Genomic DNA, 26,487 nt, shown 5'->3' on the forward strand with positions numbered 1-26,487 from the left:
TGGGAAGTTCCCGGTAGGGGCTTGGGGAGAAGGGGAGAGAGAGACACGTCGCTGGAGGAGGATGGGGCTGGGGGGGAGCCCGGCTGCCAGCGCCAAAGGCGAGCCAGGAAAGAAGGGGGGGTGAAGCAAACAGGACAGGTCAGGGAGGGGAAAGGAAGTGAGCGGAGCCGGTTCTGGCCTGGGTGCCCGCTTTCTCAGTGCAGTTGCACAGGGATTCAGTAGCAGGAAGGAGGGAGGGAGGGAAGGAGGGAGGGAGGGAGTTTGGTTTGGCGGAGGAGGTTTTGCGCAGGGGAGGCCGATCTCAGTCTGCGGGACTCGGAATAGGCACAGGGAAGGGATCGCGGTCCCTCAGGTCTACGGACGGCGGAATGAAAAGGCTTCTCTTCAAGCCCCGGGGGAGGCTGAGACCCCCCCGGAAAATTTCGGAGGTAGCCCCCGCCCCTCCGCCCCCCTGAACTCTACGCCTATGGCAAGGGGGAAGGTTTCCATACCAGGCTGTCTCCCGGAGCGAGCAGGACCCTGAATGAACTCTGCTTCTCAGCATCTGCATCTCAGCTGGCCTACGGCTAACTAGAAAGCTTGGAGCCCCACATCCGTGGCTGCTAGTCCCGTGTTAAGCGTGGTCACAACCGTCCGTGCTAAGAAAAAGGGGGAGGCGGTGCTACGGTCCCCATTCTACCATCCACCTCTTTTGAGGGAGGACTTTGCCGAGTCCCTTCTTGACAGAAAAATGGAACATAAACCTCACAGATAAAAATAAAATAAGTCCCTGCTCTCTGGGAAACCACAGGCCCATCCCCTTCTTCCCACCTGGGGGGTTTCACCACGAATCCCACCCTCTGTTTCCAGGGCCACAATTTGTATGGAAGATCGGTCAGGCCCGCAGACCTGTGACCGCTCTCGTCGGCACTAGACGAACAGCTCAGTTTTTACACGAAGCCCTAGATGTCCCTGTGTGCATGCATTCTTCAGTCACACTGCATCATGGGCTCGGCAGTCCACAGCGGACTACTCAGAATGTGATGCACTGCAACTGCGATCGAGACCTTCGCATACAGGGGCCACCTTAAATGGTAATGGCTGAAATGAGCAAACAAGGATTCTGCACTTGGCAAGGGGTTTAGGAAGATTATGGAGATAAAACTCCCAAGCGATGATGCTGGTTTTTAAAAAAATCCAAGCAACCGCCTATACCACAGTGGTGTGGCCCCCCAAAAACAAACGCCCAAGACATGAGGCGAACCTCCACATTCAGAGGGACTAAATATCCCAGTCCCAAGAGGCAAAATCAGGGGAAAGCCTCCACCTGTTGTAACAGGATGCTGGACTAAATGGGCCCTCAATGGTCTTCTTATTTTCTTATGAAGGCCTTGGCCTCTATGCCCTGTTGTTGGCTCTCCAGAGAGCCACTGTTTGGCCGCTGTGTGACACAGGAGGCTGGACTAGATGGACCCTGACTGGTCTGACCCAGCATGGCTCTTCTGATGTTCTTCTCAGAGGAAGGCCTCGGCCTCTCTGCCCTGTTGTTGGCCCTCCAGGGGAACTGGCTGGCCCCTGTGTGAGACAGGAGGCTGGACTAGAGGGACCCTGACTGGTCTTCTTCTTTTCTTATGAAGGCTTTGGCCTCTCTGCCCTGTTCTTGGCCCGCCAGAAAGCCACTGGTTGGCCCCTGTGTGAGACAGGATGCTGGACTAGATGGACCCTGACTGGTCTGACCCAGCAGGGCTCTTCTGATGTTCTTATCAGGGGAAGGCCTCAGCTTTTATGCCCTGTTGTTGGCCGTCCAGAGGAACTGGTTGGCCCCTGTGTGAGACAGGATAAATGGAACCTCAATGGTCTTCTTATTTTCTTATGAAGGACTCGGCCTCTCTGCCCTGTTCTTGGCCAGAGGAACTGGTTGGCCACCATGTGAGGCAGGATGCTGGACTACAGGGACCCTCACTGGTCTGATCCAGCAGGGCTCTGCTGAGGTTCTTATCAGGGGAAGGCCCTGCTGTTGGCCCTCCAGAGGAACTGGTTGGCCACTGTGTGAGACAGGATGCTGGACTGTGTGAGACAGGTGCTTGGGGGGGGGTCAACAGTGGGATGGCTTCTAATGTCCTGGCCCCACTGGTGGACCTCCTGATGGCACTGGTATTTCTGGTCACTGTGGGATACAGAGTGTTGGACTGGATGGGCCTTTGGCCTGATCCAACATTGGCATCTCTTATGTTCTTATGTTCTTATGACTAGATGGCACCTCAATGGTCTTCTTATTTTCTTATGAAGGCCTCGGCCTCTATGCCCTATTGTTGGCCCTCCAGAGGAACTGGTTCACCGCTGTGTGAGAGAGGATGCTGGACTAGATGGACCCACACTGGCCTGATCCAGCAGGGCTCTTCTGAGGTTCTTATCAGGAGAAGGCCTCGGCCTCTCTGCCCTGTTGTTGGCCCTCCAGAGGAACTGGCTGGCCCCTGTGTGAGACAGGAGGCTGGACTAGATGGACCCTCACTGGCCTGATCCAGCAGGACTCTTCCAATGTTCTTATCAGGGGAAGGCCTCGGCCTCTCTGCCTGTTGCTGGCCCTCCATAGGAACCGGTTGGCCACTGTGTGAGACAGGATGCTGGCCTAGATGGATCCTCACTGGTCTGATCCAGCAGGGCTCCTCTGAGGTTCTTATCAGGGGAAGGCCCCGGCCTCTCTGCCCTGTTGTTGGCCCTCCAGAGGAACTGGTTGGCCCCTGAGTGAGACAGAAGGATGCACTAGGTGGACCCTGACTGGTCTGACCCAGCAGGGCTCCTCTGAGGTTCTGATCAGGGGAAGGCCTCGGCCTCTCTGCCCTGTTTCTTGGCCCTCCAGAGGAACTGGTTGGCCCCTGTGTGAGACGGGAGGCTGGACTAGATGGACCCTCCCTGGTCTGACCCAGCAGGGCTCTTCTTTCGTTCTTATATTCTTAACCTGTCGATAGCGCCTTGCCTCATCCTTCTCCCAACTTCACCCACCTAGAAAGACCCCAGAATCCACACGCAGCCGAACCGTGTTCCGTCACAGTGTGCCACCCCAAACTGCGGTCCCTCCCTTGGGGAAGGGGGGGGGGGCCCAGGGCCCAAAAGAACCGGACGGTCCTCTGCGGCTCTCCCTTCCAGCCACACGGTTGCAGAGAAGGACGAAGCAGATGGGTAGAGGTGGATGTGGATGGACATGGATGGGACAGACAGACGGATTCCACAGCCACACAAGGAGGACGGACAGACGGACAGACGGTCTGGGGGAGGAGCAGCAGCTGCCCCTCCCTTTACCTGCTCACTGGCTCCCCCCAGAGGCACTGAGGGAGAATCCGTCCCGTCCATTCCAGGCCCATAATAGTAGGTGTACCCGTAATAGTCTTCTGCGTCCTCATCAGAATACTGAAGGAAAGCAAGAGAAGACGTTCTTGTTTCCCCCCCAAATAAAAGGCCTTTTGGCTGCCAACTCCTGGAGAAGCTCTCTGGCCAGGCGCCTGACCACAGCGGATGCCTGACGGCGCACGGGGAAAGCGGAGGGCACCGCCACAAACCTTCTCATCCCTTCCTACAAATCACCATGCAGGCTGCTTTTAGTCCTCGAGGTGCCCACAGAGGGACGCTTTTGGGACTCAGAGTGCGCTGGGTTGAGATAAAAAAAATGCATCGAAGGGGACTGCTACGCACCAGCTACGGTTTCCACCTCCGGGTTGGGAAACACCTGGAGGTTTGGGGGGTGGAGCCCGAGAAGGGCGGGGTTTAGGGAGGGGAAGGGCTTCAATAGGGGAAGGAGGAGGAGGAAGAAGAGGAAGAAAAACAAGAAGAGGAGGTGGAGGAGGAAGAAGAGGAAGAAGAAGAGGAGGTGGAGGAAAAAGAGGAGGAGGAAGAAGAGGAAGAAGGAGGAGAAGAAGAGGAAGAGGAAGAAGAAGAGGAAGAAAAACAAGAAGAAGAGGAGGAGGAGGAGGAAGAAGAAGAGGAGGAGGAAGAAGACGGAGAAGAAGAGGAGGAGGAAGAGGAAGAAGGACAAGGAGAAGAAGGAGAAGAAGAAGAGGAGGAGGAAGAGGAAGAAGAAAAAGAGGAGGAGGAGGAGGAGATTGGATTTATACCCCTCCATTCACTCGGAGTCTCAGAGCAGCTGACAAACTCCTCTCCCTTCCCCTCCCCACAGCAGACACCTTGTGAGGTAGGTGGGGCTGAGAGAGTTCTGACAGAAACTGTTCTTTTTCAAGGACAGCTGTGCCAGAGCTTGTGACTGACCCAAGGTCACATCAGCAGGTGCAAGTGGAGGAGCGGGGAATCAAACCCGGTTCTCCCAGATTAGAGTCTGCGCACTCCACCACCACACCGCCTTCCAAAGCAGCCATCTTCTCCAGGGGAACTGATCTCTGTTGCCTGGAGATGAGTTGTAACCCCAGGAGATCTCCAGCTGCCCCCGGAGTCTGGCAACTCTCACATCAGCCCTTCTGATTGCTAAACATCCAGGGACTGGTTTGGGGGGAGAAATTCTCCGGGGTCTGCAGAAGATTTGGGACAGGGAGGCCCTCCCACTTCCGGAAGATCTTCTTGTAGTTTCAGGGCTATCTGTAAAAATCCAAATCAAGGGCACAGGGGGGTGGAGTGTCCCCGAAGCTGTCAGGGAAAAACTGAATTGCTAGATCTGAGAAGTCCTTTTTCTGAGTGGACTGTGGTTCGACCCGTGTGGACAGGCAGGTTCCACATGGCCACCAGTGGCAGATACCCACCCAGGGGCCTCTTCTCCAAGGTCTGGTCTGGCTCCCTTTTAAAGCCACTCAAGCTAGCATGCACCTTGTGGCAGGGAGTTCCATAGTTCCACTGGCTGGAAGGGAGCCGAGGAGGAGGCCTGCTCGGGCACCGTGGGAAACAGGATGCTGGACCAGGTGGACTTTCTCTGGTCTGATCCTGCAGGGCTGCTCTGACATTCTTAAAAATGAACACAGGTTGTATCCTCTTGGCTTTTCTTTCAAAGTAGACGGCTGTTATTTGGTTTTACGAAGGGAAAAAGACTACGGACCATGCCACAGGGGGCCGCTACAGGCCTGTAGCCACGGGGGCATTTGGGGGCAACGCCCCCCCACATATGAGCGGCGCCCCCAAACAAAACAAAAACATCCAAAAATGTTTTGAAAATGCAAGAGGCACGTGGGTGTCCCAAAATGACCCCAGGCACAGTCGCGATTGCTTCAGTCTCACTTTCTTTTTCCAGGGCCAAAAAAAAATAAACGGGTTCTTAAAAATGCAAATAAAATCAAATGAAATTGCAAAAAATAAAACAAAATTGCAAAATGGAAGAGAGAGAGAGAGTCGGCGATCCCCCCCGCCGCCCAGGCTTACACAGAAAAGCAGCCCAGAATCAAGTTTCTCCAATCAAAAGAACTAGAGGAGGACCAGAGGTCACAGCAGAGCCGTAGCTGCTGCTTCTGTGGCTGCAAGAGGAGCAGAAGGCATGGCTGGGGTGCCCCCCCCAATTTCCCCCACGCCCCACCAACCAAAATCTTCCGGCCACACCCCTGGGCAGCTATGTGTTATCTGTATGTGTTATCTGATTGCATCGTCTCACTTCCACTGCACTGTTGAACGTATCCTGTCTCATACTCAGGGGTCATTTCCTGCAGGAGGGCACAGGAGCGGAGCTCTGGCAGTAAAGAGCCCAGGGGGCGGGCACATGCAACAAGCCCTGCCCCCTGCTCCCAGCAGCCGTCCGTCAGAGCAAGAAGCAGCCAGGTAAGTTGCAGAGGCCCCCCACGCCACCCCAGTCCAGTGGCACCTTTAAGACCAAGGTTTATTCAGGTACAAGCTCTCCCTCCTCTGTGAGGACAGATCTGCACATCCCTCCCCCCAATAGCTAGCTATCCAAAACAGTCCAGTGGAGCCTGAGTGGTGGGTGTTGCCTTCTGACACACTTCCGGTGATGTCAGGGGGTGTGGCATATGCAAATGAGTTATGCTAATGAGCTATGCTAATGAGCTCCTGCACCTCTTTTTCCTACGAAATGACCCCTGCATATATATAAACACTTCCACCTTTCAACAAAGAAAATTTCATGTTTTCCTTGAAGATTGATGCTTAATTTATCAAGTTCCGCTGTCTCTAATAATATATACACTAATTCCTCTCTTGAGGGAAGGGAATCCCGTTTCCAGTATTTAGCTAGTAGCATTCTAGCCGTAAATATAAATAGCATCAAAAAAATTATCTTTTTGATTGTAACCTTCCGAAATCGTATTCAGCACAGCTACTTCAGGGGACAAGGCAATCGTTACACACGTCACTTCCGAGATAAATTTCTGAATCATCTTCCAGTAGTTACTTACTTTCATACATCGCCACCACGTGGAAAAGAGTTCCAACGTCCGAACAACATTTCCAACATATATTAGGTAGTGCAGCATTAGATTTAGCTATCCTATCTGGTGACCAATACCAGCGGTGTGCTACTTTATAAATGTTTTCTTTATAGTTGATAGCTCTTAGGTATTTGAGAGATTTCCAAGTACTGGACCATTTATCTATTTCTATGCAATGCCCAATATCTTTCATCCAAGCCACCATTGAAACACTAATTTGCTCATCTAGAGTATATTCTCGTAACAGAAAGCTATATATTTTTTGGATTATTTTGTCACTACTTGATAGCCAGATCTTATATAGTTGAGTTTTGGAGTCTTAGAATCCTGCACGTATATCCCCTGTGAAGAAAGGTTAAAGCGCTTAGGGCTCTTTACCATGGAGAAGCGAGGGGTGATGGGGTGACATGATCGAGGTTTATAAGATTATGCATGGGAAAGAGCAGGTCGAGAAAGAGGTACTTTTCTCCCTTTCTCACAATACAAGAACTCCTTCTGGGCACTCAATGAAATTGCTGAGTGGCCGGGTTAGAACGGATAAAAGGACGTCCTTCTGCACCCAAAGAGTGATGAACACATGGAATTCACTGCCACAGGGGTGGTGGTGGCTACAAGCATGGACAGCTTCAAGAGGGAATTAGATAGGCATATGAAGCAGAGGTCCATCAGTGGCTATTAGCCACATGTTATAGATAGGAACTCTCAGGTTAGGGCAGAGATGCTCTGACTTCTTGGTGCTTGGGGGGCCAACAGTGGGAGGGCTTCTGGAGTTCTGATGGACCTCCTGATGGCACCTGGTATTTTTGGCCACTGTGTGCCACAGAGTGTTGGACTGGGTGGGCCTTTGGCCTGATCCAACATGGCTTTTCTTAAGTTCTTATGTCAGGGGAAGTGATGCTCAGTATTCTTGGTGTTTGGGGGGAAACAGTGGGAGGGCTTCTAGAGTTCTGGCCCCACTGGTGGACCTCCTGATGTCCCCTGGGTTTTGGCCACTGTGTGCCACAGAGTGTTGGACTGGGTGGGCCACTGGCCTGATCCCACATTGGCTTAAGTTGTTATGTCTAGGGCAGGGATGCTCTGTATTCTTGGTGCTTGGGGGGCAACAGTGGGAGGGCTTCTGGAGTTCTGGCCCCACTGGTGGACCTCCTGATGTCCCCTGGGTTTTGGCCACTGTGTGCCACAGAGTGTTGGACTGGAGGGGCCATTGGCCTGATCCAGCATTGGCTTCTCTTAAGTTCTTATGCCAGGGGCAGAAATGCTCAGTATTCTTGGTGCTTGGGGGGCAACAGTGGGAGAGCTCCTGGAGTTCTGGCCCTGCTGGTGGACCTCCTGATGGCCCCTGGTATTTCTGGCCACTGTGTGACAGAGTGTTGGACTGGATGGGCCACTGGCCTGATCCAACATGGCTTTTCTTAAGTTCTTATGTCAGGGGCAGTGATGCTCAGTATTCGTGGTGCTGGAGGGGGCCACAGTGGGAGGGCTCCTGGAGTTCTGGCCCCACTGCTGGACCTCCTGATGGCCCCTGGTATTTTTGGCCACTGTGTGACTCAGAGTGTTGGACTGTATGGGCCACTGGCCTGATCCAACATGGCTCCCTTATGTTCTTAATGCGCCACCCAAAGGTGCCTCCCTCGGCAGGGGGTGCTTTGGCTCGACCTGGGCCGTGCTGAGGCCTCTTCCACTTCCCGCTGCTTGCAAGGAGATCGGCCTTTCACAGGCGTGCTCACCAGCAGTGGGGAGGGGGGGACGGACGTGAGCCACCAGCTGCCCCACCACCCCTCCCCCCCGGCCCCACCCCTCCCGCTCACCTGAGCCCTGCTGGCCCTCTGCTGGGCCTCCTGGGCTTGGGGCTTCTGGGCCACCCCGTCGCAGTCGGGGCTGTAGTGCTCACAGTAGTCGTAGGCCGCCTGGGAGCTGGCGGAGATCAGCAGCTGCTGGATGTCGCCCTGCGGGGAGAGAAGGGGGTGAGCCACGCCGGGTCCCCGGGCAGGGTCGGGAGAGGGGCCGGCGGGGAGAGGCCCTACCTCGAAGGCCTCCTCATCCAGGAGACGGGTGCCGAAGACGGTGATGCCGCGGGTGTCGATGAGCGGCTGGTTGCCCCGGGGCAGCGGCCGCGACATCTTCTTCTTGCAGTCCAGGAAGAGGGTCACCTGCTTCTTGCTCACGCTCAGCGCCACTCGATGCCACCTGGGGGGGAGGGACAGGACTGGCATGGGGGGGGCTGTGCCCGAGGAAGAGGACCCCCACCCACCCACACAGATGTGCACAAAAGGAGGCAGGTAAGACGGGAAGCCGAACTACAGGAGGCTGCGGGTCCCCGAGGGACACTCAGGAAGAAGAAGTAGTCGTAGTAGTAGCAGTAGAGAAGAAGAGATTGGATTTCTACCCCGCCCTTCACTACCCAAAGGAGTCTCAGAGCAGCTTACAAACTCCTTTCCCTTCCCCTCCCCACAACAGACACCCTGTGAGGTAGGTGGGGCTGAGAGAGCTCTTGACAGAAACTGCTCTTTTCAAGGACAGCTCTTATCAGAAACTGCTCTTTTCAAGGACAGCTCTTATCAGACTCCCTCCTCTGCCTAGGGAAAAAAAACTTTTAAAACACCAAGTGAAGATTTGCTGTTTGCCAGCCTCCCAGAAGAAAATGAATTCTGTCACATCTCCCCCTCCCAAGATTCCAGCGGAAGAGCAAATCCAAACAAAGCAGGAGGAAGACGGAAGAGTAGTAGTAGTAGGAGGAGATTGGATTTATACCCTACCCTTCACTCGGAGTCTCAGAGCGGCTTACAAACTCCTTTCCCTTCCCCTCCCCACAACAGGCACCCTGTGAGGTAGGTGAGGCTGAGAGAGCTCTGAGAGAAACTGTTCTTGAAGCTCTGTGAGAATTGTGACTGACCCAAGGTCACACCAGCAGCTGCATGTGGAGGAGTGGGGGATTAAATCCGGTTCTCCCAGATTAGAGTCCGCATTCATAATACCAGAGCATTGGAAGTGTCAAATTCTGGACAGTCTGTAGAAAGAACTTTTTGGAGATGACAGGAATAGATGCCTTGGCCTGGGCTGACCAGGGTCAAATGGGAAGGGAAACTGAAAAGATAAAACTTCCTTGCCACAGGAAGTAGCTCTCTTTCTTTGGAGTGCTGTGTTCCTGAGAGGACGCAGGACTCTAAACTCCTGAGGCAGGCAGGTTGATCGTGTGCTCACCTGGGTGCAAGCTTCAAGGTAATGGCAACTCTGTAATGAACAGCTAAGCTAAAGAGCCTGTCCTATATTTTACCATCAGTTAGGGCATGTTAGAGCTGTGGTGGCTCAAGTGGTTAAAATGCTGAACTGCAGGCTGTGGAAGGTCAGTAGTTCAGCAGTCCGAGACCCGGGTGTGCCGCATGACGGAGTGAGCTTCCGTCTCTAGTTCCAGCTCCTGGAAACCTAGCAGTTTGAAAGCAAGAAATTGCAAGTAGATAAATAGGGACCACTTCGGCGGGAAGTTCACAGCGTTCCATGCGCCTTGGTGTTTAGTCATGCCGGCCACATGACCACGGAAACGTCTTTGGACAGCGCTGGCTCTTCGGCTTGGAAACGGAGATGAGCACCGCAACCCTAGAGTCGGACTCGACTGGCTTTCGAGCAAGGGAACCTTTACTTTTTACTTTTTAGGGCACGTATAGAGGAAAGGAGAAAGGATGTGCATTTTTACCCATTTCTTTTGTAGTCCTATTTTTTAAAACAAAAGACAGTAGCTCTTATTCTTCTTAAAAGTAGTACTGACTCTCACTTTCCTTGAACGTCGGGTTGATCTTGTACAAAGAGAATGTAAGCCCCTAAGCAGCTCTTTGCAGATCTTTTTTTTTTGCTAGTTTAATTATACATTACCATCGTTCCAATATTCCATTTTGGGTATTTTTAACATTTTCTCCCTAGTCCCTCCCCCCTCAGTCTAATCTTCCTTTTTCAGCCAGGAGCACAGAGCCTGTAGTTTCCACTAAACGTCTTCTTTCTGCTCCTCTTTTATCCAGTTCAGGTAGAGAGTCCATTTTTCCTTGATCCGTGATGTCCTGTCATCCCATGGCAGATCCTGGCTGATCGTAGCCATTATATCTGACCAAACAAATTCGAACAGATAATTGTGCCAGGTTCTTTCTGTCCATTTTCTTTTATCTTTCCCCCCTCTTGCCATCACTGCTTTACCGGCTAGTTATCATTGCTTTCAGTAAATCTTGGTTCTTTTTCTCTGTTGTCTCATTACCTAGAGTAGTCATCATCATCAGTTCAAAATCTATATTCAGCTTTACATGAACAAGCTCATTTATTACTTTGAGGCCCTGTTCACACGGGGTGTTTTGGGCTGGGAGCAGGACGGAACGGGGGCGGAGCAAACTGGTGCGATCAGACGGCAACATCTGGCTTGCGTGGCGCTTCCGTCTCCGTTCCGGCCCTTCCCCCGATGAAGCGCATCGAAACTGAACCACCTACCGAGGTGGTTCATCCCGACGAGGCGCCGCAAGCCGGGCCGTCTGATCGCCGGCGCGTCTCTGCGCCGGCGCATCCCCGGCTCCTAGCCGAACTGCGCATGCTCCGACATGCGCAGTTCGGCGGGCTCCCCGTCTGCACTGTGTTTTCTCCCCGGCATCTGATCGTGCCGGGGAGAAAAGGCGCCGTGGCCCAGGGATCGTGCCGCGGCGTCTCAACTTTTGGCGCGGCTTTTTAAAGCCGTGCTTTGAGCGACATCTCCCCTGCCGTCTGAACGGGGCCTTAGTATATTTTCCCATAGTTTTTTGGCCTCGGGGCATTCCCACCACATGTGGGAGTACCATCCTTTCGCACTTCTACAACGCCAACAGTTTCAGCTGTCCTGAGAACATGTTAGCTAAGGTGGCTTCCCTTGTAGTCCTTGTTCAATGTGATGCTGCACTTAAAGTATGCTTATCAACATTTTCTTTTTATTAAACACTTAAACTTTTAAAAAAAGAACTCTCTCAGCCCCATTTGCCCCGCAAGGTGCTCGTTGTGGGGAGAGGAAGGGAAAGGTGATGGTAAGCCACTTTGAGACGCCTTAAGGGGGAGAAAAGTGGGGTATGAAAAACCCAACTCTAAAGAAGGCCAAATCTTAGGCCAAGGGTTCGTGCAACCAGTGTTCCCTCTAAGCTGAGTTCGTGTGAGGCTAGCTCACAGTTCTTTAGCCTCCGTTTGACACATTTTTGTCTCAGCTTAGGAAGGGAGGGCTCCCGAGCCAACTAATTTATGCAGCAGCCAAATCGCTCGTTCACAGCTTCAATGCCAGCAGCTCACAAAATAGAATTTTTGCTCACAAGACTCCACAGCTGAGAGGGAGCGTTGAGTGTAACCCATGCAATCCTACCCAGACAGACCTGCTCCTTGTTTGTGTGATCCTGTCTATCTCTGCTAGTCAGAATCTTCCTCAGGGAGTTCAACAATATTTTTCGACACAAGGTGCTTTTCACTTTGTAAGAGGCTTGTTGTTGTTGTTCGGCCGCACAGTCGAGTCCGACTCTTTGGGACCCCATGGACCAGATCCCGCCAGGCCCTCCTGTCTTCCGCTGTCCTCTGAAGTTGGCTCAATTTCATGTTCGTTGCATCGATGACACTGTCTAACCATCTCATCCTTTGCCGTCCCCGTCTTCTTTGACCTTCAGTCTTTCCCAGCATCAGGGCCTTCTCCAGTGAGTGCTCCCTTCTCATTTGGTGGCCAAAGTATTTGAGTTTCAGTATCTGGCCTTCCAGGGAACAGTCAGGGTTGATTTCTTTTAGGATTGACTGATTTGATCTCCTTGCAGTCCAAGGGACTCTCAAGAGTCTTCTCCAGCACCATAGTTCAAAAGAATCTATTCTTCGGCGTTCGGCCTTCCTTATAGTCCAACTCTCGCAGCCACACATGACTACTGGGAATACCATTGCTTTGACCTTGCGGACTTTTGTTGGCAGGGTGATGTCTCTACTTTTTATCATGCTGTTTAGGTTCGCCATCGCTTTCCTCCCAAGGAGCAGGCGTCTTTTAATTTCATGGCTGCTGTCACAGTCTGCGGTGATCTGGGATCCCAGGAACGTGAAGTCTGTCACTACTTCCACGACTTCGCCTTCCATTTGCCAAGGAGTGATGGGGCCAGATGCCATGATCTTAGTTTTTTTGATGTTGAGCTTCAAGCCCACTTTTGCGCTCTCCTCTTTTACCCTGGTTTGATGCATTTGTCAAACGACAGCTGCAATACCAAGCAGTGTTCCCTCTAAGCTGAGTCAGTGTGAGCCAGCTCACAGTTTTTTAGCCCCTGGCTCACACATTTTTGTCTTCGCTCAGGAAGGATAGGGCTCCAGACCAAACTAATTTATGCGGTAGCCAAATCGCTTGCTTACAACTTTAATGCCAGTCGCTCACGAAGTAGGGTTTTTGCTCACAGGACTCCACAGCTTAGGCAAATTGCGTGCAGCACTTTAACAGCATCATCTTTTAAGACTTTGAATAGCTCAGCTGGGATACCATCACCTCCACTAGCTTTGTTGTTATTAATGTTTTCTAAGGCCCATTTAACTTCACATTCCAGGATGTCTGGCTCGAGGTCAGTGATTATACCGTCGTGGTTGTCAAGGACATCGAGGTCTTTCTTGTATAGTTCTTCTGTGTATACTTGCCATCTTTTCCTAATCTCTTCTGCTTCTGTTAGGTCCCTACCGTTTTTGTCCTTTATCATGGCCAGCTTTGCATGGAACGCTCCCTTGATTTCTCCAATTTTCTTGAAGAGATCTCTAGGAGGCTTGTAGCACATTAGAAAAAAAAATTTTGCAGCGTTCATTGAAAGAGAAATTTGGATTAAAACTTTGGTATTTGGCAACCTTGTGCTGAAAAATATTGTTGAACTCCCTGGGGAAGATTTTGAAACAGAAGGGTATCTGGACCTCTGTTGGAGGAAGACAGAGCAGATGTTATAAAGAGACTTTAAAGAGTCCTCCCTCTTGAAACTTTTGTTTAACAGAGGAGGACTGGCATTAATTATAAGGTTGTACTATATCTTTTGAGATTCTTTGGAGATGATCTTGGTATTTTGATATTTCTGATATTATGAACTGTGATTAAGAAGTATATTCATATATGATGAAATTATTGTAGAAATATTTTTCAAAAATAATATAAAATTATTTCTGATATGTAATAATCATCTGGGCACAGTATTTGTTGTATGTTGGTTGATGACACACAAATCCCGTCAGCACTGCGGATTCTGTGAACTTGAGCAGATCACGAGAGGGAGGGCAGGAAGGGGTTGCCTCAGTGCTTAGTTCTTGTGGCCCTTTCTTACATGCCCAGGGAAATGCCGATTGCCACTTTGGGGTCAGGAAGCAGTTTTTCTCCAGGCCAGTTTGGCTGGAGATCCTGGAGGGGTTTTTTTTGTCATCTTCTGGGTGTGGAACAGGGTGTGTGTGGGGGGGAAGGTATTTGTGAGTTTCCTGGCATTGTGCAGGGGGCTGAATTAGATGACCCTGGCGGTCCCTTCCAACTCTAGGATTCGATGATTCTATTGGAAATTCTATTCCAGATTATTACATCAGTGAAGATTTATGTGTGGAGAGATTCATGGCCTGCTTTCATAGAATCATAGAATGTTAGAGTTGGAAGGGACCTTACAGGTCATCTAGCCCAACCCCCTGCACTCTGCAGGAGCATAGCCAAAAGAGAGCCCTACAACATGCCCGAAAGATGGTTGTCCAGCCTCCGCTTGAAAACGTCCAGCAAAGGAGCATCCACCACCTCCCGAGGCAGACTGTTCCACCGCTCAACCACTCTCACAGTCAGGAAGTTTCTCCTGATATTTAGCTGGTAACGACTCCCTGGTAATTCCCACCCATTAGACCTACTCTTGCAATCCGGAGCAAGAGAGAATAGATCCCCTCCATCTCCTACATGACAGCCCTTCAGATACTTGAAGACCGCAATCATGTCCCCTCTAAGCCTTCCCTTTCCCAGGCTAAACAGACCCGACTCTTTCAGCCTTTTCAGTGAGGCCTTTTCTGAAAGGAACTTGCTTTTGAGTAAACATATAGTAGGTGCTTTTGCCAACAGGGGATGGACACTGCGGCAATTCCCCGAGAACTTGGCGCTGTACAAAACCCTGTTTACAATTCTTCTTGTGGCTGACTGAGAAAAAGTGTAACCATTCAGTGGACCAAAATACTCCCCCACCCCCACCCCGGCCAGGGTTTGTCCCTGGGAAGGTTTCTGAGCCTTTAACGACTGGCAGCCTGGCAAGGATTTATCAGACGGAGCGTCTCCCTCTATTGCCTCTGCCCTCACAATAAACTCTGCCTGCAGTTGGGTTCCTACTTCTCACAAAGCCATTCCGGCCACAGGAGCAATGCTCCCTCTGAGCTGTGGAGTCTCGTGAGCAAAAATTCTACTTTATGAGCTACTGGCATTAAAGCTGTGAGCCAACAATTTAGCTACTGCATAAATCAGTTTGCTTCCTGAGATAAGACAAAAACTGTGTGAGCCGGAGGCTAAAAACCTGTGAGCTAGCTCGCACTAACTCAGCTTAGAGGGAACACTGCACAGGAGCCCTGTCAGGCAAGAAGTTGGCAACTCTGCACTAGGAGCCAGTTTGGTGTCGTGGTGAAGTGTGCGGACTCTAATCTGGGAGAACCGGGTTTGATTCCCCACTTCTCCTCCACTTACACTTGGATGGATGACCTTGGGCAAGCCACAGTTCTGATAAGAGCTGTTCTTGAAAAAGAGCAGTTTCTGTCCAGAGCTCTCTCAGCCCCGCCTGCCTCACAGGGTGTCTGTCTGTTGTGGGGAGGGGCAGGGAAAGGAGTTTGTAAGCCGCTCTGAGACACCTTTGTGTAGTGAAGGGCGGGGTATAAATCCAATCTCCTCCTCTTCTTCTTCTTCTTCTTCCTCCTCCTCCTCTTCCTCTTCTTCTTTTTCCTTTTCTTCTACTTCTTCTTCTTCCTCTTCTTCTTCTTCTTCTTGCCTTTCACAATCACACAGCAGGAAGAAATTCCATAGTTCTGATAAGGGCTGTTCTTGAAAAAGAGCAGTTTCTGTCAAGAGCTCTCTCAGCCCCACCTACCTCACAGGGTGTCTGTTGTGGGGAGGGGAAGGGAAAGGAGTTTGTGGGCCACTCTGAGACTCCTTTCGGTAGTGAAGGGCCATGGGGTATAAATCCAATCTCCTCCTCCTCCTCTTCTTCTTCTTCTAGAAAGGGTCACCTGGAAAAGGGCCTAGTTGGGAGACTGGATCCCCTTTCGGCTTCTTGACAGATCTGACCAGGAGCTCACCCATGGCTTGGCTTTAGACCCTGACCTGCTAAGAACTGCCCTTCCCTCTTGGGGTCTACTTCACCGAGCTCCCTTGGCTGGGGACAATCCCAGTGGAGGAACCACGGAAGAACACGAGGTGGTGGGAGAAGGTGGCAGAGGGGGAGGGGGAGGAAGAGGAAGGCAGGCACTCACTTGCCATCGGCCAGGTTGACGCCTCGGAAGATGGGGTAGTCCTCGGGGGCCGGGCGGCCGTTCTGGTCCTCGTAGAGGAAGACAGGGGAGCGGCCCAGCTCCACCCCCAACTGCTGGATGCCGTGCTGGTTGTAGATGGACAGCAAGAAGGCCTGCAGGCCGGACTTGGGTTTCACCAGCGCCATGATGGAGAAGTCCTCTGGGAATTTACCTGGGAAGGCAAAGGCGGGCTGAGGATGTGGCCACGCAGCACCAGAGAACTCCTGAAGCAACAGGGCTCCCCGGGAGAAAGGCCCAGAAGTCCACTGAGAGGGTGGCTTTTCCCATAACCAGGGGTCATTTCCTGCAGGAGCGCACAGGAGCGGAGCTCCGGCAGTGAAGAGCCCAGGGGGCGGGCACATGCAACAAGCCCCGCCCCCTGCTCCCAGCAGCCCTCAGTCAGAGCAAGAAGCAGCCAGGTACATTGCAGAGCCCCCCCGCCCCCCCAGTCCAAAACAGTCCAGTGGCACCTTTAAGACCAAGCTTTATTCAGGTAGAAGCTCTCCCTCCTCTGCGAAGACAGATCTGCACATTCCCCCCCCCAATAGCTAGCAGGGGTCATTTCGTAGGAAAAGAGGTGCAGGAGGCCATTAGCATAACTTGTTAGCATAACTTATTTGCATATGCCACACCCCCTGACATCACCGGACGTGTGTCACAAGGCAACACCCACTGCTCAGGCTCCACTGGACTGTTTTGGATTGCTAGCTATTGGAGGGGGGGGAGACTGCAGATCTGTCCTCGCGGAGGAGGGAGAGCTTGTACCCGAATAAAACTTGGTCTTAAAGATGCCACTAGACTGTTTTGGACCGGGGGTCCGGGGGGGGGGCTCTGCAGCTTACCTGGCTGCTTCTTGCTCTGACTGAGGGTTGCTGGGAGCAGGGGGCGGGGCTTGTTGCATGTTCCCGCCCCCTGGGCTCTTTACTGCCGGAGCTCTGCTCCTGTGCACTCCTGCAGGAAATGACCCCTGGACTGGCAACAACCCCAGAGCCAGAAAAGAGGGCATGGGGGGGTGGAAGGGACACGAGGTGGGAGGATGGAGGTGGGACCCAAGCTGGGGTACAATGCCACAGAGTCCACCTGCCCAGGGGCCCATTTTCTCCAAGTGAACTGATCTTTATCGCCTGGAGCTCAGCTTTCGTCCCCAGAGATCCCCAGGCACCACCCGGAGGCTGGCCACCTAGGCCCAAGCATAATTTAGCATCCAAGAAGAGTCCCCACTTGGGACTGGTTTCTTCCCTTTTTTGCCAGTTTGGTGTCATGGTCAGGAGCGTGGACTCTAATCTGGGAGAACCGGGTTTGATTCCCCACTCTTCCTCCGCCTGCAGCTGCTGGTGTGGCCTCGGGTCAGTCACAAGTTCCCTCACAGCTGTTCTCTCAAGGGCGGTCCTCGAAAGACCTCTCTCAGCCCCACCGAACTCACAAGGGGTGCGTTCAGACGGGGCATTTGAGCCGGTATACGAGCTGGTTAGAAACGGAGTACTTACGCGCGATCACACTCACAACGTCTGCCTCCCGTCCCTAACCGTTGCCAACCATCGCAAACACCCCTTAAACCGGTGTGGTTTGCTACTAGGTCCCCAAGTGGTGCTTTCCTGAGTGCTCTGGTTCTAGCCACATTTCCCCCGTCTGATCGCTTTCCACCGGAGTAGAGCCACTTCCGTTCGGAAGCCCAAGGCTTCCGCTTTTCATCCTCCTTTTTTTTTTTTAATCGTAAGCGATGTGTGCTTGGGCGAAGCTTCGCCCCGGTGTTAGTAAAAGCAAACTTTAAATGGTGCCCAGTTTCAGCCCTCAGATGAGTCTGGGACCTCACCAAGGCCAGTTTCGATGTCAAAGTTTAAAGGGAAGTGTTGTGTCCGCTGGCCGCCACCAGGGGCCAGCGAATACCCCAGAGCTTGACTCTGGAAGAACAATGGGGACTAGGCTCCTGGTCTCTCCACGGAGGGACCAATGGGACGTTGGCGGGAGATTTAAACCCACCAATGGGACCTAGGGGTGTGTGTCCCCAGTGTGTACATAGTGGCCCACGGGCCGTTTCCTTTTGTCTTTGTTGTGTAGCAGTGAAGCGTGCAGGATGCTATGTGAACTGCAACGGCCTAGCCATGCGGTTAAACCCACTACACAATAGGAAGCCTTCGCTTCAGGGCATGCTTTTCGGGCTACGGTGTTACGCACATGTACGAAGATCTCACTTATATCAAAGATTGCCTATGCGCATGCGCAAACTGTGTAGAAATAATTTTTTAAAATGCCGACGCGCGCTGCTGAGCGCCTGAAGTGTGGACGCCGGGGAGCGATGTGCTGTGCAGTGAGAGGTGAGTGTGATCGCGCTTCCCCCGGATCAAATTCATCCCGTTGGAACGGGAGCGGTTTACAGGGCTCCCAGCCCGCCATCTGACCGCACCCAAGGTATCTGTTGTGGGGAGGGGAAGGGATTGTAAGCCGCTCTGAGACTCCTTTGGGCAGTGAAGGGCGGGGTATAAATCCAATCTCTTCTTCTTCATCATCATCTTCTTCTTCTTGCCTTTCATAATCACACAGCAGGAGGAAACTCAACAGGAGAAGAAGTTTGGTGTCGTGGTGAAGTGTGCGGACTCTAATCTGGGAGAACCGGGTTTGATTCCCCACTCCTCCACTTGCACCTGGCTGGATGACCTTGGGCAAGCCGTAGCTCTGACGAGAGCTGTCCTTGAAAAAAGAGCAGTCTCTGTCAAGAGCTCTCTCAGCCCCACCTACCTCACAGGGTGTCTGTTTGTTGTGGGGAGGGGGAGGGAAAGGAGTTTGTCAGCCATTCTGAGACACCTTCGGGTAGGGCGGGGTATAAATCCAATCTCCTCTTCTTCTTCTTCTTCCTCTTCTTCTTCCTCTTCTTCCTCCTCTTCTTCCTCTTCTTTTTCTTCTTCTTCCTCTTCTTCTTCTTCCTCTTCCTCTTCTTCTTCTTCTTCCTCCTCTTCTTCTTCTTCCTCTTCTTCTTCATCATCTTCCTCCTCTGGAGGAAACTGGAGAGCCAGTTTGGTGTAGTGGTTAAGTGCACGGACTCTAATCTGGGAGAACCGGGTTTGATTCCCCACTCCTCCACTTGCACCTGCTGATGTGACCTTGGGTCAGTCACAAGCTCTGGCACAGCTGTCCTTGAAAAAGAGCAGTTTGTGTCAAGAGTTCTCTCAGCCCCACCCACCTCACAGGGTGTCTGTTGTGGGGAGGGGAAGGGAAAGGAGTTTGTAAGCCGCTCTGAGACTCCAAGTGAAGGGCGGGGTATAAATCCAATCTCTTCTTCTTCTTCTTCCTCCTCCTCTTCTTCCTCTTCTTCCTCCTCCTCCTCCTCCTTCCTCCTCCTCTTCTTCTTCTTCTTGCTCTTCTTCTTCTTCTTCTTCCTCTTCTCCTTCTTGCCTTTCACAGTCACAAAGCAGGAAGAAACTCAACAGGGGGGAGCAGACTCTTCGTGGCCTGGAGTTCAAAGAAGAGTGGTCCCCTGGACAGTGCTGAAGTCACACTGGGGAAAAGGGGCACCCCAACAGATGCTGAAGGAGAGCTCTGCGTCTGCTAGGGGGCCCCCCCAGAAGGGGAAGCCACGGGCCCCCTCCCCTCCCCCTCCCCTACCAAAGCCCCGCCAGAGACCCCCAGATTTCTGCCCGGCCCCGCAAGCTTACCTGGGAAAAGCTGCCGTGTCGGAGCACTGATCTGGGCCTGTCTTGATATCCGGTAGGCCACATCTGGCCCGGTTCCCGAACGCCTCTTGGGGCAGAATCCCGTCGTTTTGCGCACCCCCTGGGGCTGACTCTGCAGCTGCAGCACTTTAAGGACGTCCACTGGATCTGCTGGGGAGTGGGGGGGAGAAGGGAAAGACCAAGTAAGAACACGGGCAGCCATGTGAGAGGGGAGGGTGGAGGAGGCAGACAGGCAAGCTGCACCGTGATATCACCCCCCCCCCCATGCAAATAGCTCCACCACCCCTCCCTTTGTCTTCCTATATCTTTTTTATTTCCCCCCTTCTTTTTTGTATTTTTATTTAACGTATAAAACAATACACATGCTACATTCATACAGGATCGATGACCTCCCCAGATAATGACAGCTGTCATTTTTATCTATCAAGCAAGCGATAACTAAAAAAACCGACACAAAATCTAAGTGTTCCTTAGGTATTGAGGAGTTCTGGCAGGCGGCTCAATTCAATATACTTTAAAAAAAAAAGTATACCCTGTCTCTATAAACATATTTTTCCTATTAGGGTTCTCAACTTGTATTAATTGTGAGATTATCTTATTCTGGACCATCAAGTCCTGTATCTCGTCATACCACTGTGCCAAAGTCGGTATATTCTTAGTATTCCATTGATGTGCCAATATTATTTTACCAGCTAATAGGAGACGGGTCAATAGAGCCTTCCTCGACTCTGGGATATTTAACTCTGGCCACAATTGTCTCCCTATATGATGAAACTGACGAACTGATGTAGAGAGGTGAGTTTCTCGAAAGCTTATGCTACAATACAGCTTCGACAGGAGGAGGAGATTGGATTTATACCCCATGGCCCTTCACTACCCAAAGGAGTCTCAGAGCGGCTGACAAACTCCTTTCCCCTCCCCTCCCCACAACAAACACCCTGTGAGGTAGGTGGGGCTGAGAGAGCTCTTGACAGAGACTGCTCTTTTTTCAAGGACAGCTCTCGTCAGAGCTACGGCTTGCCCAAGGTCATCCAGCCAGGTGTAAGTGGAGGAGTGGGGAATCAAACCTGGTTCTCCCAGATTATAGTCCACGCACTTAACCACTACACCAAACTGGCGGGGTACAAATTAAATAAATATAGTCTTTAAGGTAAAACAAACAACTGAGGAAAGACAGTCTCCCACAGGGAAAGCATTATTGCCATACATCAAAGGAATCACTGATCAGATGGGAAAACTTATGAAAAAACACAACCTACCAACAGTATTCAGACCCAACAGAAAAAATACAACAGGTGCTACGATCGGCAAGAGACAGAAGAGACCCCCCCCACTTCTGCAGGGGTATACCGCATACCATGCAGTTGTGGACAGGTTTACATCGGGACCACGCAGCGTAGCATCCAGACAAGAATAAAAGAACAGGAAAGACACTGCAGACTGGGCCAACCTGAGAAATCAGCAGTGGCGGAATAAAAGAACAGGAAAGACACTGCAGACTGGGCCAACCTGAGAAATCAGCAGTGGCAGAACATAGCCTAACTCAAACAGGACACAGTATCTTGTTCCAAGACACTGAAAGGCTGGACAACACATCCAATTACCATGTCAGATTACACAGGGAAGCCATTGAAATTCATAAACATAAACACAATTTCAACAGGAAAGAAGAGAGTTTAAAAATAAACAGGGCGTGGTTTTCTGTCCTGAAAAATACAAAATGCTCTGCATCTTACAACAGCACTACAGATAAGATTAGAATTTCAACAGCCAATCCCTATGCAAAAGAACCTCCTCAGGAAAGCTCCTCCACTAGCATGTTCACAGCCTGGGGAACTCCTACAAGATAATGACTCCTCCCTATCCCACCTTCCTGAGTAGATATACATTACCTGCCTACCATTTTTCTTCTCACACTGACACAGAGAGTCCTCCATCTTTCTGTGTCATACTTCTGAGGGTGCCAGTCACAGCTGCTGGCGAAACTTCAGGTCCTACAATACCAAGACCACGGCCATACAACCCAGAAAATCTACAACAACTAATGAACTCCGGCCATGAAAGGCTTCGACAACATAATAAATAAAGTCAGTCTTGAAGGTGCTACTGGGCTTTCTACTATATGATCAAGGGAGTCTCTCAGAAGCTTCTGCTTTGAAAATCTTCTTCATCTCTAAAGCGCTCCTGGACTTTGACAAGAGACCGACACGACTACCCCCGGAAACAAACTTCAAAACCAGCCATTCAAAGCTGCACCACAGAATACACCCAACTGAAGGATACGGTCAATCTGATCCAGCAGGGCCCGCCCCTTCTTATGTTCTTATGAAGTCCTCGGCCTCTCTGCCCTGTTGTTGGCCCTCCAGAGGAACTGGTCGGCCACTGTGTGAGAAGACAGGAGGCTGGACTAGCGGGACCCTCACTGGCCTGATTCTGCAGGGCTCTTCTGAGGTTCTTATCAGGGGAAGGCCTCGGCCTCTTTGCCCTGTTCTTGGCCCTCCAGGGGAACTGGTTGGCCACCGTGTGAGAAGACAGGAGGTCTGATCCAGCAGGGCTCTTCTTATGTTCTTCTCAGGGGAAGGCCTCGGCCTCTGCCCTGTTCTTGGCCCTCCAGAGGAGCTGGCTGGCCACTGTGTGAGACGGGATGCTGGACTAGATGGACCCTCGCTGGTCTGATTCTACAGGGCTCTTCTGAGGTTCTTCTCAGGGGAAGGCCTCGGCCTCTCTGCCCTGTTGCTGGCCCTCCAGACGAACTGGTTGGCCCCTGTGTGAGACGGGAGGCTGGACTAGATGGACCCTCACTGGTCTGACCCAGCAGGGCTCTTCTGAGGTTATTATTAGGGGTAGGCCTCAGACTCTCTGCCCTGTTGTTGGCCCTCCAGAGGAACTGGTTGGCCATTGTGTCCAATCCAGCAGGGCTCTTCTGAGGTTCTTCTCAGGGGAAGGCCTCGGCCTCTCTGCCCTGTTGTTGGCCATCCAGAGGAACTGGTTGGCCACCGTGTGAGAAGACAGGAGGTCTGATCCAGCAGGGCTCTTCTTATGTTCTTCTCAGGGGAAGGCCTCGGCCTCTCTGCCCTGTTGTTGGCCCTCCAGAGGAACTGGTTGGCCATTGTGTCCAATCCAGCAGGGCTCTTCTGAGGTTCTTCTCAGGGGAAGGCCTCGGCCTCTCTGCCCTGTTGTTGGCCCTCCAGAGGAACTGGTTGGCCACTGTGTGAGATGGGATGCTGGACTAGATGGACCCTCGCTGGTCTGATCCTGCAGGGCTCTTCTGATGTTCTTATGTTCTTAAATGAATCCCAAGTCTTGAGCAGGCCAGTGAAGGCAAGCCAGACGGGAGATGGAGGAGGAGGAGGAGGCTGAGGGTGGAAAAGAAATCCTGGGCCTGGCTTCATACAAGGAAGTGCCCCCAAATGCCCCTGGCAAAGGAGAGCTCCCACTTGGTGCTCTCCAAAGAGGTGTTTTATCATAGGTGGGAGAACTGAGACCAGCCAAGACGGAGAAGACGGGCGCTGTACCTGCGAGTCGAGGCCCAACCTGAGTTCCTTCTCCTCTGCTAGATGAGGCTGTTTGGAAGCAGGAGGGGACCGTCCCCTGGAAGGGGGGAGGGAAATACCTGTTCCCCTTTGCAGCCGGGGACCGAGTGGGGAGGGGGCCTCTCCCGTGCAGGTGGGTGGGTGGCCCAGCGCCAGCCTGATCAGATGGAAGGAGCCGATTGGGGTCTCCCCCGCGAGGTGCGCCCGTCAATATCGGGATTCCGATCTCCTCTTTCGCGGGGCCTCTTGCAGCTGCGGTGAAAGGCCCCTTTGTTTCAGCCCCAGGCGGAGGATCCAGGGCACACGCTTTGCACACTCGGGCACACACGTGCACACACACACAAGCAGCAGGAAGGAAGGAGAGGAACTCCTGGAACAGGCGGCCGCACCACAAGCGCGTGCCATGCGCCCCATGCGCGGGCAGGCCCCGCGCAACCAGAGGCACCCTCGTGCAGGCTGCAGCATCCAGCCTCTCCTGTGCGGGAATAAGGGCCTTTTGTGTGCGTTTGGGACACCTCACACCGGATTACACACGCACACAAAACCACCATGGCACATTAAAAGGCCACCAGGAGCCATCCAGTGGTGGGATGCCTGTGAGAGAGGAAACAACCCAGAGGTGTATTCAGGGACTGCTGCGCTCTCTCTCTCTCTCACACACACAGAGTTATTTATTTATCCTGCCTCTGCCACTCCTGGCTGCTTTCTGAAGCTGGGCTGGAGGGGGGGGCAGCAAACTGACGCTGTGTGTGTGTGTGTGGGGGAAAACGCTTCCTTTTGCTAAAACAGCCCAACTTCACAAAGGAGCCGCTTGTGCTGCGGCCCAGAGTCCTGCCAGAGGAGCGCCCGGCAGCCGGGACAGATGGGGGGGGAGGGGTGTGGCCGTGCATTCCAGTCCTGATGCACACTAACCTCTCTCCCCCCCCCCCGCAGTGACCTGCATGGGGCAGGTGGTGGAAAAGAGGCCGTTCCTGATAACACCCCCCCACACACACAATGGCACAAAGACCCAGGTTTGAATCCCGTCTCTCCCATGGAAGCTCATCAGGTGACTCTCGATCAGTGAGAACGTAAGAAAACATAAGAGAAGCCAATGTTGGATCAGGCCAATGGCCCATCCAGTCCGACACCCTGTGTCACACAGTGGCCAGAAATACCAGGTGCCACCAGCAGGTCCAGCAGTGGGGCCAGAACTCCAGAAACACTCCCACTCTTGCTCCTCCCAAGCACCGAGAAAACAGAGCATCCCTTGCCCCAGACATAAGACGAGAAGCCATGTTGGATCAGGTCAGTGGCCCACCCAGTCTAACACCCTGTGGCACACAGTGGCCAGAACCCACCTGCCCTCAGGAGGTACACCAGCGGGGCCAGAACTCCAGAAACACTCCCACTCTTGTTCCAAGTACCAAGAATACAGAGCATCACCGCCCCAGACATAAGAACATAAGGGAAGCCATGTTGGATCAGGCCAGTGGCCCCTCCAGTCCAACACTCCGTCACACAGTGGCCAAAACCCAGGGGCCATCAGGAAGTCCACCAGTGGGGCCAGAACTCCAGAAGCCCTCCCACTCTTGCCCCCCAAGCACCAAGAATACAGAACATCACTGTCCCAGACATTTTTTTTTACTGTCCCAGACATAAGAACATAAGAGAAGCCATGTTGGATCAGGCCAATGGCCCATACAGTCTGACACTCTGTGTCACACAGTGGCCAAAGATACCAGGTGCCATCAGGAGGTCCAGCAGTGGGGGCCGGACACTAGGAGCCCCCTCCCACTCTTGCCCCTCCCAGCACCAAGAATACAGAACATCACCGCCCCAGACATAAGAACATAAGAGAAGCCATGTTGGATCAGGCCAATGGCCCGTCCAGTCCAACACTCCGTCACACAGTGGCCAGAACCCAAATTCTATCTGGAGGTCCACCAGCAGGGCCAGAACTCCAGAAGCCCTCCCACTTTTGCCCCCCAAGCACCAAGAAGACAGAGCATCACCACCCCAGACGTAAGAACATAAGAGAAGACAATGTTGGATCAGGCCAGTGGCCCATCCAGTCCAACATTCTTGTGTCACACAGTGGCCAAAAATACCAGGGGCCATCAGAGTCCACCAGCAGTGGGGCCAGAACTCCAGAAGCCCTGCCACTCCTGCCACACACACCCAAGCACCAAGAAGACAAGTCTTCTCCAGTGAGTGCTCCCTTCTCATTTGGTGGCCAAAGTATTTGAGCTTCAGTTTCATTATCTGGCCTTCCAGGGAACAGTCAGGGTTGATTTCTTTTAGGATTGACTGATTTCATCTTCTTGCAGTCCAAGGGACTCTCAAGAGTCTTCTCCAGCACCATAGTTCAAAAGAATCTATTCTTCGGCGCTCGGCCTTCCTTATGGTCCAACTCTCGCAGCCATACATGACTACCGGGAATACCATTGCTTTGACAATGCGGACTTTTGTTGGCAGGGTGATGTCTCTACTTTTTATCATGCTGTTTAGGTTCGCAATCGCTTTGCATGCACACAAAAGCTTATACCCAGGGGGGTCATTTCATAGAAAAAGAGGCGCAGGAGCTCATTAGCATAACTCATCAGCATCACTTATTTGCATATGCCACACCCCCTGACATCACCGGACGTGTGTCAGAAGGCAACACTCACCGCTCAGGCTCCACTGAGTTAGGATACTTTCAATCCCTGTCTCTCCTCTATACTGTCAGAAAGTTTTAAAAAATCTTTATTACAGTCCATGACCAGAATAATAACATGAATCTGTACTGTCTAGAACGGGGTTCCGTATAATAAAGAACCCTTATTCGCTTTAAATCTGACCGCTGCCTCTGTGTAGCTTTGTGAGTCTGCCGGCACACTAAGGACAGACGTTCTGCCGTGGGATTCGCTTTAAGCACCCTGCTGCTGTGATCGCGATTCCTGGCTGTACTAAAACCAGAGGATCCAACACGTTTGAGCTGCGCTCGGCCTTTGCCGGCCCTTCTAAGCCGGAGGGCCGCTTTGGAGCACAGCGGCCTTTGACGCGGCCAGCCGGCCTTCCTCATCTCCTGTTCCCTCTAAGCTAACCCTAACCCTAATGAGTTCCTGCGGTTGGGTGTGGCCTATTATGCTAATGAGTTCCTGCTGGGCGTGGCAAACTCGGGAGCCAGCCGGAACTCCGTTCCTGTGCATTCCTAATAGCCCTGCTAATGTATGGATTGTAACACATGAAAGAACGTTATGTTGTGTTGTGTTACGTATTGTATGGATTGTATGGATTGTATGGATTGTAAGTAAGGTATAAAAGAACAAAAAAATATATTTTTTTAAGAACTACGGCTTGCCCAAGGTCCTCCAGCCAGGTGCGAGTGGAGGAGTGGGGAATCAAACCCGGTTCTCCCAGATTAGAGTCCGCGCACTCAACCACGACACCAAAGTTGGCGGGCCCACTGCCATGAACTGGCTG

General features: G+C 52.2%; 1 protein-coding gene across 1 annotated transcript in view; it reads right to left on the reverse strand.

Moving 5' to 3' along the window:
- Positions 1-24,462, reverse strand: part of COL11A2 (collagen, type XI, alpha 2) — a 136,535-nt gene extending 112,073 nt beyond the window's left edge. Inside the window, exons 1-7 of the mRNA XM_015410260.1 lie at positions 24,381-24,462; positions 19,490-19,657; positions 16,472-16,474; positions 15,801-16,011; positions 8,372-8,534; positions 8,156-8,293; positions 3,280-3,387 (exon numbers count right to left, since the gene is read on the reverse strand). Coding sequence (XP_015265746.1) covers positions 3,280-3,387; positions 8,156-8,293; positions 8,372-8,534; positions 15,801-16,011; positions 16,472-16,474; positions 19,490-19,657; positions 24,381-24,462 — 873 coding nt within the window. The remainder of the gene's footprint in view (positions 1-3,279; positions 3,388-8,155; positions 8,294-8,371; positions 8,535-15,800; positions 16,012-16,471; positions 16,475-19,489; positions 19,658-24,380) is intronic.
- Between the last annotated feature and the right edge of the window lie 2,025 nt (positions 24,463-26,487).

The sequence above is a fragment of the Gekko japonicus genome, unplaced genomic scaffold (assembly GCF_001447785.1).
Source record: "Gekko japonicus isolate JY-2015 unplaced genomic scaffold, Gekko_japonicus_V1.1 scaffold1280, whole genome shotgun sequence".
In the NCBI taxonomy this organism is placed as follows: domain Eukaryota; kingdom Metazoa; phylum Chordata; class Lepidosauria; order Squamata; family Gekkonidae; genus Gekko; species Gekko japonicus.